At 38.1% G+C, this 22,597-nt stretch overlaps 1 protein-coding gene across 5 annotated transcripts in view; it reads left to right on the top strand.

Moving 5' to 3' along the window:
* LOC100118006 (titin) overlaps window positions 1-22,597 on the top strand; it is a 100,685-nt gene that overhangs the window by 58,429 nt on the left and 19,659 nt on the right. For 3 of the 5 annotated variants that reach the window (XM_031933610.2, XM_031933609.2, XM_031933611.1), the window contains 2 exons: window positions 672-8,103; window positions 9,375-22,532. The exons of 1 other annotated variant lie outside the window; for it this stretch is intronic. In XM_031933610.2, coding sequence (XP_031789470.1) covers window positions 672-8,103; window positions 9,375-22,532 — 20,590 coding nt within the window. The remainder of the gene's footprint in view (window positions 1-671; window positions 8,104-9,374; window positions 22,533-22,597) is intronic. One more of the 5 variants, XM_031933612.2, reaches the window with a different exon arrangement.

Raw genomic sequence — 22,597 nt, 5'->3', positions numbered from 1 at the left:
TGATATTGATTTCTACCAGTGTGAGTGCTTATATTTCACTATGAATTTTGTGAACTATGTAAGAGAAATCTACAAAACAGATTAAAATAATAGATGCTCAATAATCTGTGCTATATACTCAAAGGACAATAAATGTTTTATTAATTGTTATCACTACTTACAATTGTAATATGTGGGTCCTACTTACATTTCCCTTATACCTAATAACATAATTAGTAGCAGGAGTGAACATCATTTAAATCTATTTCGCTCTTTGAGTGTACACGTATACCCCGCTAGTAGCCGTACCCACTAGAAAAAGTTATGACTAAACATCAAAAGAGACGAGCACTGAAATTATGCGAAATATTTTTTTCCCTAGATCTCAACAGTTTTTGTAAAGCAAGTATTAATTTTTGTGTTCTTTACAGAGAACACCATACTCAGACTAAAAAACTCACTTCTCGCTCCATTTACTTATTATAATATCTCTTATTTGTAATATATTTAAAATTATTGCATATGATTTGATAATGAAATACAATAACAAAGATTTGAATAAATTTATTGCGTTCAAAATAAAATAACTTTTGCTATGAAAAATCTTTGGACTAGTATATTGAACAGAAATAACAAAATATTTACAATATCAGATAAAATTATACTTATTAAAATTGATCTTTATCTTACAGGAAGATACTTGTGTATTGGAAGATATACCATCATCCCAAAATATTTTTCCTAACATCTCAAGAGGCCATGAAGTACCACAAACAGAAGAGACTATTATTTCTAACACTGTAGATGTATTGAAAAAAGATATTTTTGCTACAGAAATTGCTAAAACCGCACAAAGTGGCTTAGATATTGCACAAAAAACTGAAATAACAGCATCGGAATTAGAGGCTCCATTCATATCCGATAGAACACCGGATAGCAAAACAAGTAATGTAACATTTGAAGAAGAAAGAAGCGTTGAAATAATAATAACTAATACGCAAGATAAAGAAGGAATATATATTGAAAAAGAAAAACCTGATACTAACGAAGCAACAGTTGATTTTGATGTTCAAAGAGTGGCATCAACGTATGAAATCATAAGTGATAATCGCCTGAGTGAACTACCAAAAGAAATTGTTGCTGACGTACTACCAAAAAGTTCTTTATTGCCTTATGAATCAGCTCAAACTGAAGAAGTTTTAATACACGAAAAAGAAAAACCACTTTCTGATACCGTGTTTGTTGATAGAAAAGCAGAACTTACATTTGATACTGGAGAATCGCTGACAGTAGCTACGATAAATACCGCTGAAAAGGAAAGTGACTTAGAAATTGCAGAAAAAACAGAAACTAAATCTGCTATAACAAGTATCACAGCACATTTGGTCGCACAAGCAAGCGAAATAACTCCGGATAACAGTATCAATAAATTAGAAATCATTCAAGCTTCAGAAACATCAGCAGTAATAGATCTTGTACCATTTCAAAGTATTATTGCCTCAGAAGTATCTACTGCTGATTCAGAAACTATATTCGATAGTTTTGTTAAACCCGATGAAAAGAAATCAGATGTAATATTTGAAGAAGGGATAAGCTTGCAAGTAACAGAAATAATTGCTTCAGATACAGAGCAAAACCAGATAATAAATCGAGACATGAGTTCTCAAATAGCCGATACTAAATATGATTCCCACAGAGTAGCTGAATCTACAGAAATAATTCCAGAAATAGCAATGGGCAATCTATCTAGTAAAACTCCAGCCCCTGCTTTAGCATCTGAAAAACATATATTATCAGAAAGTATCATTCAAGAAGAAGCTTTTATAGCTGATAAAGAAAAGGAATTTAAAGATAAACTTTCTCTACAAGGAACTACTGCAAACATTGGCATTGGTGAAAGTATTGGAGTCTCTAACGTAACTGAAATCGTAACTGAAGATAAAGAAGTGGACATGAAAACTTATGAAGAACCAATAAAAAAAATAGCACAAGTTGATTACGATGGGCATAAAGTCGCTGAAAAATTAGAAATACATCCAGATATTTCATCAGAAGACTTGCAAGAACAAAAGCCAGATTCAGCCTCTGCAATTCAAAATCCGATTCCATTTGAAACATTTGTAAGAGAAGAGGTTCAAATTAGTGAATCTGAAGGGACGTTAAAAAAAGATAAAACTCCTAATGAAGCTAGTGCGCGTACAGAACTTACCAAAGAAAAAAGTCTGATAATTTCGTCCGTAACATTGGGGGATAAAGAAATTGAATACAAAGTAGAAACAATGCCAAAATCTCATACTGCTTATAAAGAACTTATAAGTGGACATATTGTTCCAGAAATTATTGAACATGTTGTGAACCAAAGCACAAGTGATTTCGCACATGAAGAAGGTAAACCCATACAAAGCGCCAGTCGTACCTTAATAACCGAACAAAATTCACTGCAGACAATTATAGTAGAATCACAAATAGATATTCCAGAGAAAAAAGAGCAAAATTCAAGTAATATACGAAATGCAAAAATTACGCAAGATACTCGAGAGAGTTTAATCGTCACAGAAAATTTAATAGAGGAAACAGAAAAAACATTTGAAAAATCTATAACACCAATTTCGCAAAAAGCGTTGGTGGATATGAAAAATTTACAGTCTCTTGAAATATCAGAAATCTTAACACAAGATAAAGAGGATACCTTCTTTTCTCAAGTTATATCGGAATATACTGGAAAACCCGATTTTGTTGAATGTATACCATTATCTGTATCTGAAATAGTCTCTAATGAATTCGAAGAAACATTATTACTTGATGATGAGCAGCAAACTCAAAATGCAAAGCATGAATTATTATTATTTGGTCGTAAAATAGCACAAACAAATGAAATTGTTACTTCCATGCACACTGATAATTTATTAAAAGATAAAACACCTCAAGGACAAACCATTACACCAACTTCTAATAAATTATCAGCATTAATTATTTCTGAAATAGTGACAGATGAAATAGAATCAACATTTGCACAAAAAGATAAAGTCGATCAAAAAGTAGCTCAATTACATTTTACAGGTCAAGAAATAGCAGCAGTATCAGAAGTGATGTCATTGGCATCATTAAAAGATTTGTCTGAAACCAGCACTCCAGCTTCGCAAACTTGCACAAAAAATGTTGAAGAAATGTTGTCTGTTAAAGTATCTGAGACTATATCTAGTGAGAAAGAAAAAGCTTTTACAAGTTTGGAAGCTCCGAACGTGCAAAAAGCTCATCCAGTTGTAGTAGGTAGGGAAGTTGCTGAAACTGGCGAAGTATTATCTATGACAAGCGCGGATCATATATTAACTAAGGATGAATTTTTCAAAGCTACTGGAGAGGAAAAAGTAGATACTATTTTACCTTTATTCATTTCTGAAGCGATATCTAGTGAAAGAGAAGAAATTTTAAATAATGCAGTCACTCCTTCAGCAAAAATAGCAGAGGCTAGTGTTTCAAGTCGAGAAGTAGCAGAAACAACAGAAACACTGACAAACTTAAATACGGAAAAATTACTTGATTATGAAATTCCTAATCAACGCATTGGAAAATCATGTGTTGATACTTTAATGACAGCAATAACTATGCAGACAACGCCAAGCGATTTAGAAGAGAATTTGTTCATTTCAACAAAATCTGATGTTACAACAGTAGAAGCAAAGGTTATTCATAGTAACGCTATTGAAACTCTTGAAGTAATAACAACACATAATATAGAAAAATTACAGAAAAATATTTTGCCTAAAGAAAAAACCGGAATTAAAGAAGCAGATACTTTAACGTCGCTTACTGTATCACAAGTAAATGTAAATGAATCTGAAAATTTGCTGGCAGTATCAGAAGTACCAGTTAGTAAACGAGCTAATGCAAACATAGATGGAAGAGATATAGCAGAAATATCTGAAACTTTATTGCTAACTGATACACAAGAGCTTCAAATAACTGACGCACCTAGTCAAGTAAAACCTGAAGAATCAATTGAAGGATTACCGCTACCTATAATAATGCAACCTGTATTAAACGAAACAGAAACTTATTTACCCGATAAAACAAAACCAAGCGAGAAAAATGCTCTTACTGACATAAGGACCCATGAGATTGCTGAAACATTGGAAACTATTCCATTTAATAATTTTAATGTATTCCATTCAGAAAAGGTTGCGGAACAAGAAACGAAACAACAAGTAGATGCATTAAGCACAGTCAGTATATCAGAAATAATTTGCAATGATTCGGAGCAGACTTTAATTGAGCATAAAATTCCAAAGACATTAACAGCAGTTCCGCAATATCCCGGCAATGAGGCAACCCTAGTGAGTGAAATCGTTGCCCTTTCCGCTACTGATGAAATAAAAGTATATGTTACCCCTGAAACGCATGAAGCGTTATCACATCTAGATGAAATGTCATCGCTGAGTATTATTCAAACTGTTACGAATGAATCAGAACACGAGCTCTTAATTAAAGAGGCACCTAAGACATCGACTGCTACTGAAAGGCTTAAAAGTCATGACGAACTTGAAACTGTAGAAATAATGACAATTTCAAGTGTAGAAACTTTGCCAGATAAATTCATTCCAGAAGAGCAAATCAGTACAGAAGGAATGGATATGCATTCTCCATTGATCGTCTCACAAATACAAGTTAACGAAGAAAATGAAATCATAAGTAATGAAACAAGCACACTCAATAAAATAAATGCCAAGATATCTGTATCAGGTCGAGAAATTGCGCAAACATCAGAAATATTGCCAATGACAAATACTGTAGATTGCCAAACAACAGAAAATTTAGAAGAAAAATACGGTACAGAAAAATTCGATATACTACATCCAATTAGCATTACTCAAATGATACCAACAGATTCAGAAAATAACCTTCCAAGCAAGGAACTTCCAAATGAAAAACATGCTAATTCAAGTATTGTATTGCAAGAGATAAAAGAAGTAACAGAAATTTTAAGCTTGACTAATGTTGATGACTTCGATAATCAAACTATGCCTAAAGAGCAACAAGGAGAGCAACAATTTGATACTCATACATCATTGATAATATCTTCGGCAACATTACAAGAGAGAGAAGAAACTATGCAAGCGGCAAGGGCAGCAAATGAAAAAGTCGCTAATTTAAGTTTAGGTGGACATGAGGCTGCAGAAGTACTTGAAATCATAACATCAACTAATACGGAAATTTTATCAACATCAACGATACCAGATACACAAGAAATTAGTACTGTTTTACAAGAACTGTCAGCAGTAACCGTGTCCGAAATATTATGCGACGAAAAAGAATTAATTTTACCTGAAATGCAAAAATTAGATGAAAAAACAGCTGAAACAATTTTAAAAGGACATGAAATTGCGGAAACAACTGAAATAGTTGTGGAGAATAATGTAGGATTAATTTTGGAAGAAAATATTCCCGAAAAACAAACTATTTCGGAAAACCTTAACCTTTTACATCCATTAGTTCAAATGCAGGCACATATTAACGAAGAAGGGGAAGCACTAAAAAATGTAGTTCTTCCAGCAGGACAAACAGCATCCGTTAAATTAAGAGGAGATGAAATCGCAGAAGTTACGGAAGTATTAACATTATCAAACGTCCAAAAGTTATCAAAATCTGATACATATGATAAAAAACATGGTAAACAAAAAATAGATGAATTTCAATCGTTGGTTATTTTACAAACTCATACGTCAGAAAGCGAACGAGAATTATTACCTGGAGATATACCAGATTCAAAACTAGCCCATGAGTCAGTATTAGGAAGAGACATTGCCGAAATATCGGAGGTGACGGCAATAGATGATGTAGTAGAAATGGCTAAATCCATTTCGCCGCAGGAATATCAAGGAAAACCGCGAGTTCAAGAATTAGAATCAATAAATGTATACGAAAGCGTATGTAACGAACAAGAAATGGATTTAAAAGAAACATTTGAATCAGCAACAAAAGAAGCACAACCTAAAATGTTCTATAACGAAGTTGCAGAGACTACTGAAATAGTTACAGCATCTAGTACATCAGAATTAAAATCTAAAAAAACAATCGAGAAGCAATCTTCTACAGCAAATATACATACATTAACTTCAGCTGTAATATTGGAAACTGAAACTACTGAAAAAGAAGAAGTTCTTGTTTCTAAGTCTGACTATGATAGCGAAAAACACGTTAGCGAAATTTTTATAGAAAATGAAGCAACGCAAATTTTAGAACCCACGCCAGGTTTAAGTGTTAGCGATTTACATACAAAACTTCTCCTGTCGGAAAAAACAAGTATCCCAAAAATTGATGAGATGTTGTCACTATCAATCTCTGAAATTATTCCAAATGAATCTGAAATGACTTTGGAAGAAACTGAAAAGTTAAAGACAACAGTAGCTGATACAAGTCTCTCAGGTAGAGAAGTGGCCGAAACATCGCAAATTATTACAGGATCTAGTACTAAAATTCTTGAAAAGTATCACAGACCAGATGAACAGAGTATTCAAATAAATATAGAAGATACTTTACCATCATCAACAGTATCTCAAATTATTACAAGCGAAACAGAAGATACTTTTCAAATATCGAGTATACCCCGGGTACGTGCTGCCTCATCAAAAATTAAAAGTTACGAAGCTACTGAAGTAACAGAAGTATTTGACATTAGAAATACGTCTGATCTTAATAAGGCCCCAACACCACTAGAAGAAAAGCTAATTTCTAACATCGAAGAGCATAAGGCTGTAACAATTTCTCATGTTATATCAAATGAATCAGAACATATCCTGCTGACTTCTGAACTTCCAAACACTAAAACTGCATCATTGTTTGTTACTGATTCAGAGGCAATTTTAACAGAAGAAGCGATAACTTCAGTAAATACTGAACCTTTGAATGAATCTTTATTACCCGATACTAAGAAAGGCGAATTAACAATTAACGAATTAAACTCTCTTGTTGTAACACAGTCTTTAATCAATGATAACGAAACTGTGTTCGATAAACTATACACGAAAAAAGAAGAAACAGCTGAAACAACTGTCACTGGAAGAGAAATCGCTCAAAAGTCTGATACTTTAGTACTTACCTGTGAAACAAATCTTCCCAAACAAGAAATACCAGCTACTAAAACGGGAGAAATAAATGTTAATGAAATAATACCTTTATCAGTAACACATATTCAGACCAATGAACAAGAAATAAACTTACAAGAAGAGTTAATTACTGAACAAAAAACAGCTGAATTAAGCATCACTAGCCACACAGTAGCACAAAAAATTGAAGTACAAGCTACCTTAACTACTACTGATTTGCCCGAAAAAGAAGAAGCAAATGAACAAAAAAGTACTAAAAATATTGACGAAATCAATTCCTTAATCATATCTGAAACAGTGACAGATGAAAAAGAGTTATCTTTAAAACCATCTGAAAAGTTACCGGAATTAACAGCAACCGCAAAACTTACGACAATCGCAGTCCCTGAAAGTTTAGAAATAGTCACAGCAAGTGGAGTAAAAAATATCGAAGATGCACGTATGCCAGAAAAAGTTAAAGTCAAGTCAACCCTAGATCATTTAGAAACAATATCCGTAACAGAAGTTACGTGTATGGTTGCCGCAACAGATATCATAACTGACAATATCCCTGAATCAACTAAAATAGAAAGCGAAACAATACCACTGCACAGCATAGAAGAGAATGAAATAATAATTCAGGAAAAAGAAAATCTTTTAAAACCAGAAAGAAAATTATCTGTAGCATATGCTGAAATCGGATTCAAAATATCAGAGGGAGTGCAAATATCAGAAGTAACTTCTCATGAAGAAAAACCAAGTAAACTCGAAACTAAAGATAAAAAAGAAGTGACAGCTGATATAGCTTTAACAAAAACACAAGTAGCTGTTAAAACAGAAACACTACCCGAGTCAACAGTAACAGAATTAAAAACAACTCAATATACAACTAAAACTGCTAAAAAAGTTAAAGACATTAAACACAGTATTGTCGTATCTGAACAAAGCACAGAAGAAACAGAAACAAATATTAATGAAACCATACAACCACTTGCAAAGACAGCAGAAATTTCATTAGAGAAGGGCCACTTACAATCAATAGGTAAGTATCACACAGTAAACTCATTTATAAAAACTACATATTTTGAACTTAAGATAATTATCTCGCCTTTAAGAGCCCTAATAAAAATATGAACAGGTTTCTAGCTAAAAAAATTAACTATTATAATATAGATTGAAAATTAGCCAAGAAGTGCCGCTGAGTGGAAAAACATTGTCGCAATTCTAGCGGTAAATCAGCTACTGTTAATATATTGTGATATACGAGATATAATATTATATAGAGCAAATAGGAGGAAAATAGACTTTTTCCGGCGAGGGTGATGATTCAGCACATGTAATAAATCGAGGGCGCCTTATCACCCCTGTCTAAAAAAGTCATCCCCCCTTGTTGAATACCGTGCATTTTTGACAAAAGAAAAAATATAGGCTTTTTTATGTGTATTGGAAAGAAATAGAACATTAAAAACTTCAATACTTTTTAATAATCAAAAAGTATAAAGAATGTGTCGATTCATTTTAAGATATTCCGGAATACCTCAGGATCCCAAAGAAAATATAAAATACTTGCAAAGTTGAAAGATTTTCAGCTAGAAGCTAGCTAAAAAGCTTACTCAAGTCTATATATCCAGCGAATTTTCAAAAACTTTAAACAGGAAACCTGTTCAAGTTTTTAAAATAATTAATTCAATTATTTGCTCGAAACAAACTAGTTCAAATAATAGCAAATATACATAATCAAATTCGCAAAAAGAAAATAATTTTACATATACAAAAATGAACAATAAATGCAATTCAAATACACACGAACAGTAATCATATCAATAATTGTTTTAACAATATTAATTACCTAAACATGTAAATAATGTAAGATTAATAAGTAATAAGAAAAGGTAAGTGGAGAGAAAAAAAATTTGAGACTTTATATCTATGTACACGGAAAAATCCTCGGGTTAAAATCTGCACAATAAGAACATTATAGCAGCACCATACACCAGAAAGTAGTATGTCCCAAGCTCAGAGCCGAAAAAATTCTGTTTTAAGAGAGTGCTATCCCAAACGGGTCACACCAGCCACAAGTAAAAAAGTCTTTGAAAACGGTATCGCTGCTATAACAAAACTAGCGTAGCCACAATACTGTATTCACGATTCTGCTGATGTCCTGATATTTGTGCAAAAGCTATTCCACTGAATTTTCTGTGTACTGAATAAATCTTAAGAAAAGTATAAAAATAATACCATAGAACAGAACAACCATAATAAACGTAATTACATTGTATAACATAAAAAAACACTAAAAATATAACATTTCAGAAACAACAGAAGCAACTGTCCGACAACACAACATAACAAACATACACTATAAACAGAAACATCCAAAAATCAAACATCAATATAGTACAGAATCTGACTCAGAAATAACAGAAGAGTACACAACTAAATTTAGAAGAGACAGTAATGATGAAAACGCAGCTATCAAAACGAAAAAAACAATAATAAAGAAAAAGAAAAAACCATCGTCAACTTCTGAAAGAGTTGTGGTCATAGAAGAAGAAATAGAGAACGTTAAATCTTCATTGCCGGAAATACCAAAGAAACAATTTATGGAAATCGAGGAAGTAACAGATATAATAGATGTTGAAGAAATAACACCGTCAATTATTCAGGAAGTTGAAGACAATTCTGAAAGTGAACAAAATATCGAATCTCCAATTAAAGATGGAATGCCACAAGAATTATCAGAAACAGAAATTAAAGAAACAGGCAAAAAAACAGTTCAAGAAACACAAAAAAGAGATATTGAAAACGAGGAAGCAACAGGCATTCACCCGGTTGTCAAATATAGCAAATCGAAAGAATCCGAAGAGATTAAAGAGCAAGTGACAGTTGTTCAAGAAGTCACGCCTGAGGGTAAGACTAAAAAGACAACAAAAAAGAAGATTATAAAACAAAAGGGCAAAAAGCAACAAGTTAAAGAGATCGTTACAGTTGAGGAGGAAGGCAAGGCACCAGCGACTACGGTGCATGAAGCGCCTGAAGAGGAAATAGTTTTCGAGGAAACAACAGGCATTCTTCCGGTTATCGAGTATGGCAAACCACAGGAAACCGAGGAAATAAGAGAGCAAGTGACGGTCCTTCAAGAAGTTACGCCAGAGGGGAAGAGTAAAAAGACAACGAAAAAGAAGATTATAAAACAGAAGGGCAAGAAGCAACAAGTTAAAGAGATCGTTACAGTTGAGGAGGAAGGCAAGGCACCAGAGACCACTGTGCATGAAACGCCTGAAGAGGAAATCGTTTTCGAGGAAACAACAGGCATTCTTCCGGTTATCGAGTATGGCAATCCGCAAGAAACTGAAGAGATTAAAGAGCAAGTGACAGTCGTGCAAGAAATTACGCCCGAGGGTAAGACTAAAAAGACAACGAAAAAGAAGATTACAAAACAAAAGGGCAAGAAGCAGCAGGTAAAAGAGATCGTTACAGTTGAGGAGGAAGGCAAGGCACCAGAGACTACGGTGCATGAAACGCCTGAAGAGGAAATCGTTTTCGAGGAAACAACAGGCATTCTTCCGGTTATCGCGTGTGGCAAACCGCAAGAAACCGAGGAAATAAGAGAGCAAGTGACAGTGGTTCAAGAAGTTACGCCAGAGGGGAAGACTAAAAAGACAACGAAAAAGAAGATTATAAAACAGAAGGGCAACAAGCAACAAGTTAAAGACATCGTCACAGTCGAGGAGGAAGGCAAGACACCAGTGACCACTGTGCATGAAACGCCTGAAGAGAAAATCGTTTTCGAGGAAACAACAGGCATTCTTCCGGTTATCGAGTATGGCAAACCGCAAGAAACCGAGGAAATAAGAGAGCAAGTGACAGTGGTTCAAGAAGTTACGCCAGAGGGGAAGACTAAAAAGACAACGAAAAAGAAGATTATAAAACAGAAGGGCAACAAGCAACAAGTAAAAGAGATCATCACAGTCGAGGAGGAAGGCAAGACACCAGTGACCACTGTGCATGAAACGCTTGAAGAGGAAATCGTTTTCCACGAAACAACAGGCATTTTTCCGGTTGTCGAGTATGGCAAACCACAGGAAACTGAAAAAATAAGAGAACAAGTAACGGTCGTTGAAGAAGTTACGCCAGAAGGGAAGACTAAAATGACAACGAAAAAGAAGATTATAAAACAGAAGGGCAAGAAGCAACAAGTTAAAGAGATCGTTACAGTTGAGGAGGAAGGCAAGGCACCAGAGACCACTGTGCATGAAACGCCTGAAGAGGAAATCGTTTTCGAGGAAACAACAGGCATTCTTCCGGTTATCGAGTATGGCAAACCGCAAGAAACTGAAGAGATTAAAGAGCAAGTGACAGTCGTGCAAGAAATTACGCCCGAGGGTAAGACTAAAAAGACAACGAAAAAGAAGATTATAAAACAGAAGGGCAAGAAGCAACAAGTTAAAGAGATTGTTACAGTTGAGGAGGAAGGCAAGGCACCAGAGACCACTGTGCATGACACGCCTGAAGAGAAAATCGTTTTCGAGGAAACAACAGGCATTCTTCCGGTTATCGAGTATGGCACACCGCAAGAAACTGAAGAGATTAAAGAGCAAGTGACAGTCGTGCAAGAAATTACGCCCGAGAGTAAGACTAAAAAGACAACGAAAAAGAAGATTACAAAACAAAAGGGCAAGAAGCAGCAGGTAAAAGAGATCGTTACAGTTGAGGAGGAAGGCAAGGCACCAGAGACTACGGTTCATGAAACGCTTGAAGAGGAAATCGTTTTCCACGAAACAACAGGCATTCTTCCGGTTATCGAGTATGGCAAACCACAGGAAACTGAAAAAATAAGAGAACAAGTAACGGTCGTTGAAGAAGTTACGCCAGAAGGGAAGACTAAAATGACAACGAAAAAGAAGATTATAAAACAGAAGGGCAAGAAGCAACAAGTTAAAGAGATCGTTACAGTTGAGGAGGAAGGCAAGGCACCAGAGACCACTGTGCATGAAACGCCTGAAGAGGAAATCGTTTTCGAGGAAACAACAGGCATTCTTCCGGTTATCGAGTATGGCAAACCGCAAGAAACTGAAGAGATTAAAGAGCAAGTGACAGTCGTGCAAGAAATTACGCCCGAGGGTAAGACTAAAAAGACAACGAAAAAGAAGATTACAAAACAAAAGGGCAAGAAGCAGCAGGTAAAAGAGATTGTTACAGTTGAGGAGGAAGGCAAGGCACCAGAGACTACGGTGCATGAAACGCCTGAAGAGGAAATAGTTTTCGAGGAAAGAACAGGCATTCTTCCGGTTATCGAGTATGGCAAACCACAGGAAACCGAGGAAATAAGAGAGCAAGTGACGGTCGTTGAAGAAGTTACGCCAGAGGGGAAGAGTAAAAAGACAACGAAAAAGAAGATTATAAAACAGAAGGGCAAGAAGCAACAAGTTAAAGAGATTGTTACAGTTGAGGAGGAAGGCAAGGCACCAGAGACTACGGTGCATGAAACGCCTGAAGAGGAAATAGTTTTCGAGGAAACAACAGGCATTCTTCCGGTTATCGAGTATGGCAAACCACAGGAAACCGAGGAAATAAGAGAGCAAGTGACGGTCCTTCAAGAAGTTACGCCAGAGGGGAAGAGTAAAAAGACAACGAAAAAGAAGATTATAAAACAGAAGGGCAAGAAGCAACAAGTTAAAGAGATCGTTACAGTTGAGGAGGAAGGCAAGGCACCAGAGACCACTGTGCATGAAACGCCTGAAGAGGAAATCGTTTTCGAGGAAAAAACAGGCATTCTTCCGGTTATCGAGTATGGCAATCCGCAAGAAACTGAAGAGATTAAAGAGCAAGTGACAGTCGTGCAAGAAATTACGCCCGAGGGTAAGACTAAAAAGACAACGAAAAAGAAGATTACAAAACAAAAGGGCAAGAAGCAGCAGGTAAAAGAGATCGTTACAGTTGAGGAGGAAGGCAAGGCACCAGAGACTACGGTGCATGAAACGCCTGAAGAGGAAATCGTTTTCGAGGAAACAACAGGCATTCTTCCGGTTATCGCATGTGGCAAACCGCAAGAAACCGAGGAAATAAGAGAGCAAGTGACAGTGGTTCAAGAAGTTACGCCAGAGGGGAAGACTAAAAAGACAACGAAAAAGAAGATTATAAAACAGAAGGGCAACAAGCAACAAGTTAAAGACATCGTCACAGTCGAGGAGGAAGGCAAGACACCAGTGACCACTGTGCATGAAACGCCTGAAGAGAAAATCGTTTTCGAGGAAACAACAGGCATTCTTCCGGTTATCGAGTATGGCAAACCGCAAGAAACCGAGGAAATAAGAGAGCAACTGACAGTGGTTCAAGAAGTTACGCCAGAGGGGAAGACTAAAAAGACAACGAAAAAGAAGATTATAAAACAGAAGGGCAACAAGCAACAAGTAAAAGAGATCATCACAGTCGAGGAGGAAGGCAAGACACCAGTGACCACTGTGCATGAAACGCTTGAAGAGGAAATCGTTTTCCACGAAACAACAGGCATTTTTCCGGTTGTCGAGTATGGCAAACCACAGGAAACTGAAAAAATAAGAGAACAAGTAACGGTCGTTGAAGAAGTTACGCCAGAAGGGAAGACTAAAATGACAACGAAAAAGAAGATTATAAACCAGAAGGGCAAGAAGCAACAAGTTAAAGAGATCGTTACAGTCGAGGAGGAAGGCAAGACACCAGTGACCACTGTGCATGAAACGCTTGAAGAGGAAATAGTTTTCGAGGAAAGAACAGGCATTCTTCCGGTTATCGAGTATGGCAAACCACAGGAAACCGAGGAAATAAGAGAGCAAGTGACGGTCGTTGAAGAAGTTACGCCAGAGGGGAAGACTAAAATGACAACGAAAAAGAAGATTATAAACCAGAAGGGCAAGAAGCAACAAGTTAAAGAGATCGTTACAGTTGAGGAGGAAGGCAAGGCACCAGAGACCACTGTGCATGAAACGCCTGAAGAGGAAATCGTTTTCGAGGAAACAACAGGCATTCTTCCGGTTATCGAGTATGGCAAACCGCAAGAAACTGAAGAGATTAAAGAGCAAGTGACAGTCGTGCAAGAAATTACGCCCGAGGGTAAGACTAAAAAGACAACGAAAAAGAAGATTATAAAACAGAAGGGCAAGAAGCAACAAGTTAAAGAGATTGTTACAGTTGAGGAGGAAGGCAAGGCACCAGAGACTACGGTGCATGAAACGCCTGAAGAGGAAATCGTTTTCGAGGAAACAACAGGCATTCTTCCGGTTATCGAGTATGGCAAACCACAGGAAACCGAGGAAATAAGAGAGCAAGTGACAGTCGTGCAAGAAATTACGCCCGAGGGTAAGACTAAAAAGACAACGAAAAAGAAGATTATAAAACAGAAGGGCAAGAAGCAACAAGTTAAAGAGATTGTTACAGTTGAGGAGGAAGGCAAGGCACCAGAGACTACGGTGCATGAAACGCCTGAAGAGGAAATCGTTTTCGAGGAAACAACAGGCATTCTTCCGGTTATCGAGTATGGCAAACCACAGGAAACCGAGGAAATAAGAGAGCAAGTGACGGTCCTTCAAGAAGTTACGCCAGAGGGGAAGAGTAAAAAGACAACGAAAAAGAAGATTATAAAACAGAAGGGCAAGAAGCAACAATTTAAAGAGATCGTTACAGTTGAGGAGGAAGGCAAGGCACCAGAGACCACTGTGCATGAAACGCCTGAAGAGGAAATCGTTTTCGAGGAAACAACAGGCATTCTTCCGGTTATCGAGTATGGCAAACCGCAAGAAACTGAAGAGATTAAAGAGCAAGTGACAGTCGTGCAAGAAATTACGCCCGATGGTAAGACTAAAAAGACAACGAAAAAGAAGATTATAAAACAGAAGGGCAAGAATCAACAAGTTAAAGAGATTGTTACAGTTGAGGAGGAAGGCAAGGCACCAGAGACCACTGTGCATGACACGCCTGAAGAGAAAATCGTTTTCGAGGAAACAACAGGCATTCTTCCGGTTATCGAGTATGGCACACCGCAAGAAACTGAAGAGATTAAAGAGCAAGTGACAGTCGTGCAAGAAATTACGCCCGAGAGTAAGACTAAAAAGACAACGAAAAAGAAGATTACAAAACAAAAGGGCAAGAAGCAGCAGGTAAAAGAGATCGTTACAGTTGAGGAGGAAGGCAAGGGACCAGAGACTACGGTTCATGAAACGCCTGAAGAGGAAATCGTTTTCGAGGAAACAACAGGCATTCTTCCGGTTATCGAGTATGGCAAACCGCAAGAAACCGAGAAAATAAGAGAGCAAGTGACAGTGGTTCAAGAAGTTACGCCAGAGGGGAAGACTAAAAAGACAACGAAAAAGAAGATTATAAAACAGAAGGGCAACAAGCAACAAGTAAAAGAGATCATCACAGTTGAGGAGGAAGGCAAGGCACCAGAGACCACTGTGCATGAAACGCCTGAAGAGGAAATCGTTTTCGAGGAAACAACAGGCATTCTTCCGGTTATTGAGTATGGCAAACCGCAAGAAACTGAAGAGATTAAAGAGCAAGTGACAGTCGTGCAAGAAATTACGCCCGAGGGTAAGACTAAAAAGACAACGAAAAAGAAGATTATAAAACAGAAGGGCAAGAAGCAACAAGTTAAAGAGATTGTTACAGTTGAGGAGGAAGGCAAGGCACCAGAGACTACGGTGCATGAAACGCCTGAAGAGGAAATCGTTTTCGAGGAAACAACAGGCATTCTTCCGGTTATCGAGTATGGCAAACCACAGGAAACCGAGGAAATAAGAGAGCAAGTGACGGTCCTTCAAGAAGTTACGCCAGAGGGGAAGAGTAAAAAGACAACGAAAAAGAAGATTATAAAACAGAAGGGCAAGAAGCAACAAGTTAAAGAGATCGTTACAGTTGAGGAGGAAGGCAAGGCACCAGAGACCACTGTGCATGAAACGCCTGAAGAGGAAATCGTTTTCGAGGAAACAACAGGCATTCTTCCGGTTATCGAGTATGGCAAACCACAGGAAACTGAAAAAATAAGAGAACAAGTAACGGTCGTTGAAGAAGTTACGCCAGAAGGGAAGACTAAAATGACAACGAAAAAGAAGATTATAAAACAGAAGGGCAAGAAGCAACAAGTTAAAGAGATCGTTACAGTTGAGGAGGAAGGCAAGGCACCAGAGACCACTGTGCATGAAACGCCTGAAGAGGAAATCGTTTTCGAGGAAACAACAGGCATTCTTCCGGTTATCGAGTATGGCAAACCGCAAGAAACTGAAGAGATTAAAGAGCAAGTGACAGTCGTGCAAGAAATTACGCCCGAGGGTAAGACTAAAAAGACAACGAAAAAGAAGATTATAAAACAGAAGGGCAAGAAGCAACAAGTTAAAGAGATTGTTACAGTTGAGGAGGAAGGCAAGGCACCAGAGACTACGGTGCATGAAACGCCTGAAGAGGAAATCGTTTTCGAGGAAACAACAGGCATTCTTCCGGTTATCGAGTATGGCAAACCACAGGAAACCGAGGAAATAAGAGAGCAAGTGACGGTCCTTCAAGAAGTTACGCCAGAGGGGAAGAGTAAAAAGACAACGAAAAAGAAGATTATAAAGCAGAAGGGCAAGAAGCAACAAGTTAAAGAGATCGTTACAGTTGAGGAGGAAGGCAAGGCACCAGAGACCACTGTGCATGAAACGCCTGAAGAGGAAATCGTTTTCGAGGAAACAACAGGCATTCTTCCGGTTATCGAGTATGGCAAACCACAGGAAACCGAGGAAATAAGAGAGCAAGTGACGGTCCTTCAAGAAGTTACGCCAGAGGGGAAGAGTAAAAAGACAACGAAAAAGAAGATTATAAAACAGAAGGGCAAGAAGCAACAATTTAAAGAGATCGTTACAGTTGAGGAGGAAGGCAAGGCACCAGAGACCACTGTGCATGAAACGCCTGAAGAGGAAATCGTTTTCGAGGAAACAACAGGCATTCTTCCGGTTATCGAGTATGGCAAACCGCAAGAAACTGAAGAGATTAAAGAGCAAGTGACAGTCGTGCAAGAAATTACGCCCGATGGTAAGACTAAAAAGACAACGAAAAAGAAGATTATAAAACAGAAGGGCAAGAATCAACAAGTTAAAGAGATTGTTACAGTTGAGGAGGAAGGCAAGGCACCAGAGACCACTGTGCATGACACGCCTGAAGAGAAAATCGTTTTCGAGGAAACAACAGGCATTCTTCCGGTTATCGAGTATGGCACACCGCAAGAAACTGAAGAGATTAAAGAGCAAGTGACAGTCGTGCAAGAAATTACGCCCGAGAGTAAGACTAAAAAGACAACGAAAAAGAAGATTACAAAACAAAAGGGCAAGAAGCAGCAGGTAAAAGAGATCGTTACAGTTGAGGAGGAAGGCAAGGGACCAGAGACTACGGTTCATGAAACGCCTGAAGAGGAAATCGTTTTCGAGGAAACAACAGGCATTCTTCCGGTTATCGAGTATGGCAAACCGCAAGAAACCGAGAAAATAAGAGAGCAAGTGACAGTGGTTCAAGAAGTTACGCCAGAGGGGAAGACTAAAAAGACAACGAAAAAGAAGATTATAAAACAGAAGGGCAACAAGCAACAAGTAAAAGAGATCATCACAGTTGAGGAGGAAGGCAAGGCACCAGAGACCACTGTGCATGAAACGCCTGAAGAGGAAATCGTTTTCGAGGAAACAACAGGCATTCTTCCGGTTATTGAGTATGGCAAACCGCAAGAAACTGAAGAGATTAAAGAGCAAGTGACAGTCGTGCAAGAAATTACGCCCGAGGGTAAGACTAAAAAGACAACGAAAAAGAAGATTATAAAACAGAAGGGCAAGAAGCAACAAGTTAAAGAGATTGTTACAGTTGAGGAGGAAGGCAAGGCACCAGAGACTACGGTGCATGAAACGCCTGAAGAGGAAATCGTTTTCGAGGAAACAACAGGCATTCTTCCGGTTATCGAGTATGGCAAACCGCAAGAAACCGAGAAAATAAGAGAGCAAGTGACAGTGGTTCAAGAAGTTACGCCAGAGGGGAAGACTAAAAAGACAACGAAAAAGAAGATTATAAAACAGAAGGGCAACAAGCAACAAGTAAAAGAGATCATCACAGTTGAGGAGGAAGGCAAGGCACCAGAGACCACTGTGCATGACACGCCTGAAGAGAAAATCGTTTTCGAGGAAACAACAGGCATTCTTCCGGTTATCGAGTATGGCACACCGCAAGAAACTGAAGAGATTAAAGAGCAAGTGACAGTCGTGCAAGAAATTACGCCCGAGAGTAAGACTAAAAAGACAACGAAAAAGAAGATTATAAAACAGAAGGGCAAGAAGCAACAAGTTAAAGAGATTGTTACAGTTGAGGAGGAAGGCAAGGCACCAGAGACTACGGTGCATGAAACGCCTGAAGAGGAAATCGTTTTCGAGGAAACAACAGGCATTCTTCCGGTTATCGAGTATGGCAAACCACAGGAAACCGAGGAAATAAGAGAGCAAGTGACGGTCCTTCAAGAAGTTACGCCAGAGGGGAAGAGTAAAAAGACAACGAAAAAGAAGATTATAAAACAGAAGGGCAAGAAGCAACAAGTTAAAGAGATCGTTACAGTTGAGGAGGAAGGCAAGGCACCAGAGACCACTGTGCATGAAACGCCTGAAGAGGAAATCGTTTTCGAGGAAACAACAGGCATTCTTCCGGTTATCGAGTATGGAAAACCACAGGAAACTGAAAAAATAAGAGAACAAGTAACGGTCGTTGAAGAAGTTACGCCAGAAGGGAAGACTAAAATGACAACGAAAAAGAAGATTATAAAACAGAAGGGCAAGAAGCAACAAGTTAAAGAGATCGTCACAGTCGAGGAGGAAGGCAAGACACCAGTGACCACTGTGCATGAAACGCCTGAAGAGGAAATCGTTTTTCACGAAACAACAGGCATTCTTCCGGTTATCGAGTATGGCAAACGGCAAGAAACCGAGGAAATAAAAGAGCAAGTGACGGTCCTTCAAGAAGTTACGCCTCAGGGTAAAACTAAAAAGACAACGAAAAAGCAGATCACAAAACAAAAGGGAAAGAAGCAACAAGTTAAAGTGATCGTTACAGTTGAGGAGGAAGGCAAGGCACCAGAGTCTACGGTGCATGAAACGCCTGAAGAGGAAATAGTTATCGATGAAACAACAAGCATCCTTCCGGTTATCGAGTATGGCAAACCGCAAGAAACCGAGGAAATAAGAGAGCAAGTGACAATGGTTCAAGAAGTTACGCCAGAGGGGAAGACTAAAAAGACAACGAAAAAGAAGATTATAAAACAGAAGGGCAACAAGCAACAAGTTAAAGAGATCGTCACAGTCGAGGAGGAAGGCAAGACACCAGTGACCACTGTGCATGAAACGCCTGAAGAGGAAATCGTTTTTCACGAAACAACAGGCATTCTTCCGGTTATCGAGTATGGCAAACGGCAAGAAACCGAGGAAATAAAAGAGCAAGTGACGGTCCTTCAAGAAGTTACGCCTCAGGGTAAAACTAAAAAGACAACGAAAAAGAAGATTGTAAAACAAAAGGGCAACAAGCAACAAGTTAAGGAGATCGTTACAGTTGAGGAGGAAGGCAAGGCACCAGAGACCACTGTGCATGAAACGCCTGAAGAGGAAATCGTTTTCGAGGAAACAACAGGCATTCTTCCGGTTATCGAGTATGGAAAACCGCAAGAAACTGAAGAGATTAAAGAGCAAGTGACAGTCGTGCAAGAAATTACGCCCGAGGGTAAGACTAAAAAGACAACGAAAAAGAAGATTATAAAACAGAAGGGCAACAAGCAACAAGTTAAAGACATCGTCACAGTCGAGGAGGAAGGCAAGGCACCAGTGACCACTGTGCATGAAACGCCTGAAGAGGAAATAGTTATCGAGGAAACAACAGGCATCCTTCCGGTTATTGAGTATGGCAAACCGCAAGAAACCGAGGAAATAAGAGAGCAAGTGACAGTGGTTCAAGAAGTTACGCCAGAGGGGAAGACTAAAAAGACAACGAAAAAGAAGATTACAAAACACAAGGGCAAGAAGCAACAAGTAAAAGAGATCATCACAGTCGAGGAGGAAGGCAAGACACCAGAGACCACTGTTCATGAAACGCCTGAAGAAGAAATCGTTTTCGAGGAAACAACAGGCATTCTTCCGGTTATCGAGTATGGCAAACCGCAAGAAACCGAGAAAATAAGAGAACAAGTAACGGTCGTTGAAGAAGTTACGCCTCAGGGTAAAACTAAAAAGACAACGAAAAAGCAGATTACAAAACAAAAGGGCAAGAACCAACAAGTTAAAGAGATCGTTACAGTTGAGGAGGAAGGCAAGGCACCAGAGTCTACGGTGCATGAAACGCCTGAAGTGGAAATAGTTATCGATGAAACAACAGGCATTCTTCCGGTTATCGAGTATGGCAAACCGCAAGAAACCGAGGAAATAAGAGAGCAAGTGACAGTGGTTCAAGAAGTTACGCCAGAGGGGAAGACTAAAAAGACAACGAAAAAGAAGATTACAAAACAAAAGGGCAAGAAGCAACAAGTAAAAGAGATCGTCACAGTCGAGGAGGAAGGCAAGACACCTGAGACCACTGTGCATGAAACGCCTGAAGCGGAAATTGTTTTCGAACAAATAACAGGCATTCTTCCGGTTATCGAGTATGGCAAACCGCAAGAAACCCAGGAAATAAGAGAGCAAGTGACAGTGGTTCAAGAAATTACGCCCGAGGGTAAGACTAAAAAGACAACGAAAAAGAAGATTATAAAACAGAAGGGCAACAAGCAACAAGTTAAAGAGATCGTCACAGTCGAGGAGGAAGGCAAGGCACCAGAGACTACGGTGCATGAAGCGCCTGTAGAGGAAATCGTTTTCGAGGAAACGACAGGTATTCTTCCGGTTATCGAGTATGGCAAACCACAGGAAACTGAAGAGATTAAAGAGCAAGTGACGGTCCTTCAAGAAGTTACGCCTCAGGGTAAAACTAAACAGACAACAATGAAAAAGATTACAAAACAAAAGGGCAAAAAGGAGCAGGTAAAGGAGGTCGTTACAGTTGAGGAGAAAGGCAAGGCACCAAAAACTTCGGAGCGTGAAGTGCCTGGAGAAGAAATTGTTTCTGACGAAGTAATTGATGTTTCATTACCTGAGTGTAATAAAATGAGATCTTCAAAAAGCAGTAAAAACAAAGCTCAATTAATACCTGCAGTTAACAGGCTTGTTCCGATTGAAATTGAAAGAAAAGAAATTACTTCCTCAAAATTGAAATTTGTGCAACCAACCCATGAAGTTCAGTTTGCAACAATAAAATTGAAGAAGACTACAATTCCGAAACGAAGAGAATCAAAATCAACGAAAGTACCTAAAATTCGACTAAAGAGTAGAATCACATTTGTATCCGATTGGCCAGCGCCTTTGCAGAAACCAGCTATTACAATTATAGAAGAAAATCCATTACAAAATGGTACACTATCCAGAAATCTAGATGAGGCAGAAAAGGTACTTAAAAAGAAGTACAAAAAGAAGAAATTACCCGAAAAAGAAATAACTGACTTAGAAAAATTGGATAAAGAATTTGAAGAGTTAAAAAAGAAACCTTTGGAAAAAATAGAAGATAAATCTATCTATGAAAAACCGCAGAAAGCACCGAAAGGAAAATCACCAGACGACGTCAAAAAGTTAAAAGTAGGTAAGGGAAAATTACCAGAACAAGAAGATGTACCAGAAGATATAAAGCTAAAGAAAACACCAAAGATAAAAACAGAAGAGACAGATAAAGCAACAACAGAGCCGAAATCCAAGGAGAAGCCAATTACATCTGAAGAAGAGGAAAAAATTAAGCCGGAATTCACAATAAAGCCAGACGATTTCATACCTTTCGAACATGATAAACCGGAGTTAGAAAAATTCATACCGGATCAAGAACAAAAACCAGAAGAAGAATTGCCTGAAAAAATGCCAGATAAATACAAACGTCCTGAAAAAAAGCGTAAAGAACAAGATATTGAACAAATTCCGATCATAAAAGGAAAAGCAAAGCCAAAAGAACCGCAGGATGAGGTAGATGTTAAGTTTAGAATTCCTGAACGAGATAAGCCTGTCGAAGAATCTGACAAAATTAATTTGAAGCCCTGGAAAAAAGATGAACCTGAAAAGGTGGAAAATAAGAAAATTGATGGTGATCTTACTTTAGAAAATTCACTTATCAAAGTTGTCGAGACTGATAAAATCCGTAAAAAGCCATTAAAGATGAAGAAAAGAATTATTCCTGCTGATCAGTCGCCTGAATCTTTAGATGAAATAATCTCCGTTAGTGAAAGTACTGAGAAAATAGTGAAAGATGATCTTACTTTAATGGATGCTCCTAGTGAAAAATTTGATACTTTTAATTATGACACAAAAGACATATCACACACTAAACCTAAACACCGAAAGCCAAAACAAGCACAAGACGAGTATACACTTTTGGGTGAGTATCCTCACTTACATAGAAAAAAACAGTTAATAGCGTATTAATTCTTATCATTAATTACT

This window comes from Nasonia vitripennis, chromosome 1 (genome assembly GCF_009193385.2).
Source record: "Nasonia vitripennis strain AsymCx chromosome 1, Nvit_psr_1.1, whole genome shotgun sequence".
NCBI lineage: Eukaryota > Metazoa > Arthropoda > Insecta > Hymenoptera > Pteromalidae > Nasonia > Nasonia vitripennis.
This window is presented reverse-complemented; position numbering and strand designations above follow the sequence as displayed.